This window comes from Oryzias melastigma, linkage group LG11, assembly GCF_002922805.2.
Source record: "Oryzias melastigma strain HK-1 linkage group LG11, ASM292280v2, whole genome shotgun sequence".
Lineage (NCBI taxonomy): Eukaryota > Metazoa > Chordata > Actinopteri > Beloniformes > Adrianichthyidae > Oryzias > Oryzias melastigma.
The window spans coordinates 25,402,159-25,406,960 of NC_050522.1; the positions used below are offsets into that span (position 1 = coordinate 25,402,159).

The following is a 4,802-nucleotide window of genomic DNA, read 5'->3' on the forward strand; positions in this document are numbered from 1 at the left end:
ATGTTTTTTCCCAAACACTGAAACTTCGGACTCGACCTGCTCTGCTGCAGTCTGGAATTCTCTCATTTCGGGAGGCGTTTTGGGTATTTCCTGCATCGTTTTAATGTGATTTGTCCCCCTTTAGTGACTGTCTGGTGTGGTTGGTGGGATGGTCATGATGTCATCAGCTGGGTTGTGACTATGATGCGCGTGCACGTGACTTACTTCCACGGGGACGGCTGTCGGAGGCACAGGAGTGTACTGGGGAATGTAGGTCCCTTGCATAGGAGCTGCAGCGGCTGCAGCAGTCATGTACTGAAACACAAACAAACAAACATCGACAGTCAAACAACAACAACTACACACTGAAATAACGTCAACAATCAGCATCACTAAATACAGCTGGGTGTCATCAAAATGTTCCAAATTTGATTGCGTTTTTTTAATCTCTTTTGATTCTTTCGATTTGCTCAATTCGATTCAATTCAATTTTGAGTTTTCATATTTAGACACATTTGTGTAGAAATACATAATATATGTTTTAAAGATATTCATATTAATCTGATTCAAAAACAGCTAGCATGTTGCTAAATTATTAGCTAAACCTATAAGCCTGAAAAAAATCTTAGAAAATACCAAAATAGTCCATAAAGTCAACAGAATGCCGATTTTTAAAACTTTAAAACCATAACTTTTTAACATAATAATGAATAATAAAAAGGCAGGAATAATATTCCAGAATAAAACAACCTAAACCTTAAATAACTTTCAATATTAATATAGTATAACATAAAAACACATTTTGTCAAAATTATACAAGTGAGAAATGAGCTCAAGATAACATCGGGTCATTAATAAAATAAAATGATCTGGAGGGCCGGATCCGGCCCCCGGGCCTTGACTTTGACACGTGTACTGTAAAATGTATCAGTGAAATAATGAGATTGTTAATATCAAACAGAGAAGCTCCAACAAATGTTCTGCTTCTCCTGGAGGACGTTTCAGTTTGGCCACTAGGTGGCGATCATGCTACAGCATTACACTTTATTCCAGAAGAAGAAGAAAGTATGAAGAAAAAATGTATTTTAGACCACAAATGGTTACTTAATCTTCATGCATTATGGTATTTTATTGTAGATCATGATTGGTTAAGGAGTCAAGGGGGCGTGTACATATTCACGCTATAGAGTCATTTCATGTGACATCACACAAAATGGTAACATGGTAACAACTACCGCGTAGTTATTCCTGGTTTATGGGTTTAGACGGAGCAAAACGAAAGTGAAAAGAATCTGCTGATGAAACCAGAAGGATTTACCTGGGTAAGATTTGTTAACACAGGTTGTGACCAAATTTAATCTGGAAATGAGCTATAAATGTCATTTTTATTTCTATTTGAACTATTCTGTAATAAATAAGGATTTATTGTTAAATATCTTAGTTTTTAAAATGTCTTTACTGAAGTTTTCAAGGAATAAACAATTATAGGGAAGAAAGGGATGAAAGAGAGAAACAAACAAATTCTAAAACTAAAATAAGGAGAACAATAAAAATAACTATTAGAATTGACAGAAGAGATTTTCTAAAAGATAAATACTTTCTGATTCATTTGTAAAGTTTCACAGCAATTTTGGTTTATTTACCACATGAGAAAAACAGTTGTAATTCCTTAACAAAAACACAAAATCTTCTAGTGAATTAAAAAAAAGGCTTTTATGTATAAAAAATGTACCAAGTATAATTGTTGTGTTAATTATTATACAGTACAATTTATTTTTAGAAAACAAACCAAACAAAAGTTTGCAGAAAGAAAAAGTTCAGTTACAACAATCAAATTCAAAACAGAGGATGGATAAACGTCATTGTGTTAAATATCTTTAAGGTAAGGTGTATTTAATATACTCGAGTACATTAAAAAAAAGCTCCTTAGAAATTTGTCAAATATTCTCAACAGATTTTCTAAAAAAATAAAAAAAAAAATCCACTAATGAGGTCAGAAAATTGTCTCAACAAGAATTCTTAATTAAAGAAAAAGACTCTCGTCAATTAATTTAATGAATAAATATAAATATATATAGATATATGTTTACTTAAACTAAGATTATTAAGTTTTTGATCATAAAATATATATTTTTTTGCAAAATGGACAATTTTTCTTTAAAAAATTATTTTTATTTTCTTTAAACTAAATTGTTTCATTGTTTGCTTCAACTTTTTACCCCAAAATATTCTAAATTACCATCAATATTTTTCAAAATAAAAGTAGAATTCCACATTTTAAGATCAAGTTGTAAATTTTTTATGGACATTATGAATACACAAAAAGTTTAATTTACTTAAAAGTAACCTCTAAGTTAATTCCGTCTTATATCAAGTGTAAACATGCGCTTAAACTAGAATTTAGACAGAAAATCTTGGAGATATTTAGAGTTTTTGAAATGTTTGTTGATGGTTGAAACTTTTATGTGAATTTAATATTTATTTATTGCTTGTTGCTGTGTGTTTGTGTGATAAATAAATAAATACTTTTTCAACTTCCATCCTCTCTCACTATAACATATTTAAACATGATAAAAACATTAGTAGAACTACACTAAAATTCTAATATCACTTTTATTAAATTATTGCACTTTAGTTATTTATTGTTCAGGAAAAATTAGAAAATTGTTGCAGAATTTAATCCAAATTTAACCTAATTACTTTTAAGATGCAGTAACTGAGTAACTAACTCAAGTAGTGTAACTAGTAACTATAACTATTGATGCACAGATCTCAGGTTTTCTTGGTGATCAGACATGCTGTGACTTGAGCGTCCTTCGGGGGGCGCTAAAGGAATATGAGTGGATCTGACAGACACTGAGCCCATCAGATAAGCTGGAGACAGACAGAGGAAGGAAGAGGAAGAGGAGGAGATATCCTGCTGTCCCACCAAGACTACAGGAAAATGAGCGTCTGGAGGACCAGATCTGCTGCCGAATGTTCCTACCGTCCCGTCTCTGCTTTGAACGCAGCTCGTCCTGTGACGAGGGGTTTAGGGGTTTACAGGTGACATGACAGCCGGCGGCCTTCCTCGTGCCGTATGAATGAGGGCGGGCTCTAATGTGCAGGATTGGCCTCAAACGCTTTGAACGCCGCTCAGCTCGCACGCCAGCGTGCGGCCGGCGCGCCACTGTGAGTTTGGCTTTAATTAGCACGTGTGTGTGCATAAAAGATGACTGAACGCTGCTTGTTTGTCCAAGTGTGCATGTATATGCATGCATAGGTCCCTGCATGACGACGAGACGAGCCTCGGAACGCCGGTGGATGGAATCCCAGATTAAAGAGCTGACTGTACATGAGAACTGGACTGAGGGAACCCCTCCAGCATTCCAAACAGGAAGTGGCTCCCAAAATCCAAAATCCCATAGACTTCTATAGAGAAATAAACATCAGTTACACTGAAAAATAATTGGCCCCTAAAAATAAATCAAATAAATGCACAAATTTACAAAAATATATACATATATCTTACCAAGAATTTGTTTTTTTTTTAGAAAAACATTGTAATTACTAAGACTTATTTTCTCAAACTAGGATTATTTTGCCAATAAAAAACTTTATTTTTCTCACAAGACAGAACTTTTCTTGAAACAAGGGTTTTTTATTTCTTAAGATTCAGTTTTTTTCCGTGAACTCAGTCATTATATTTGTCAGAATAACTATTTTGCTGATGATGAAAGTACGGAAGCCCTGAAGGACAAATCACTCGATTCAAAAACATTTTGAAAATCACAACGATTAAAAAACAAAGGAAATATCCCAAACAGCATTAGATTTTTGAAAGAAAGGCAAAATTACAGAAACCGAAACCTATAAAAACAAAAACATTTTGGAAAACAAAAATAATTTGCCAAAAAAAAAAAAGAAAAATTAAATGTTAGAAAAACGAAATATGAGAATAAAGAAAAGGTAGGTGTTGCTGGATGTTGCTGATTGGATGATGACTGTTAATCATCATCCAATCAGCGATGTCAAATAATATCTACCTTTTCCGATTTATTATTATGTTCTGTTTTTCTCACATCTTTTTTGTTTTTTGCGTTTTCATTTTTGGTATTTTGTTTTGTTTTCCAAAGGGAAATGCTGTATTTTTAAAAAAAATATTAATTTTGTTTTTCTATCTATCATTGTGATCTCTAAAATGCTTTTGCATCGAGTGATTCGTTGATGAGATTTGTCCTAAAGGGCCACCGTACGGAGGACGTATAGAAAATAAATTAGGCTTTTGAGTAATTAGAGTTCGCTAAAGTTTGAACTAATGTTAAGGCGAGGAGAGTTTCAGTTCTTGGCGGCCAATATTACTTGAAACCCAAATAAAACAACTTGAAAAATATATTGGTGTTTGGCTGAAAAAATAAAAATTTAGAAAATGTTTTGCTATTCTAAAATAAACATAATTATTTAGCTTCAAATGTTGTTTTTTGGGTTTCAAAACTCAAAATTTCAGTTTCAACTGTCTTTTTTCTTGTTTCAAATCTGAAAATATCAGATTTTAAACTTTTCGCCGCGTTGTGGCACTTTGGGGCGGGGCAAACACAGAGGACCAATGAAAATGGATGAGGGTGTAACTTCTGTCCCGGTGGATTCACTGACTCTGGCAAAAAATAGGAGCAGAAGAAAAATTGTTGTTTGAAAAATATTGTATTTGTATGTAGTAAATTTGCCTGGTTTTTCCACATTATTTTAATAGATCCACTAACAGACAAATAGATCCATGAACGTCTTTGTTTTCCTCGTCTGAGCTGAAATCTGGATCTGAACTGTACAACTGACAGTGGCGGGCC

At 33.4% G+C, this 4,802-nt stretch overlaps 1 protein-coding gene across 1 annotated transcript in view; it reads right to left on the reverse strand.

Annotated features, from left to right (window-relative positions):
* Nucleotides 1-4,802, reverse strand: part of LOC112162635 (RNA-binding motif, single-stranded-interacting protein 3) — a 430,787-nt gene that overhangs the window by 3,300 nt on the left and 422,685 nt on the right. Inside the window, exon 14 of the mRNA XM_024298468.2 lies at nucleotides 205-294. Within this exon, the coding sequence (XP_024154236.1) occupies nucleotides 205-294 (90 nt within the window). The remainder of the gene's footprint in view (nucleotides 1-204; nucleotides 295-4,802) is intronic.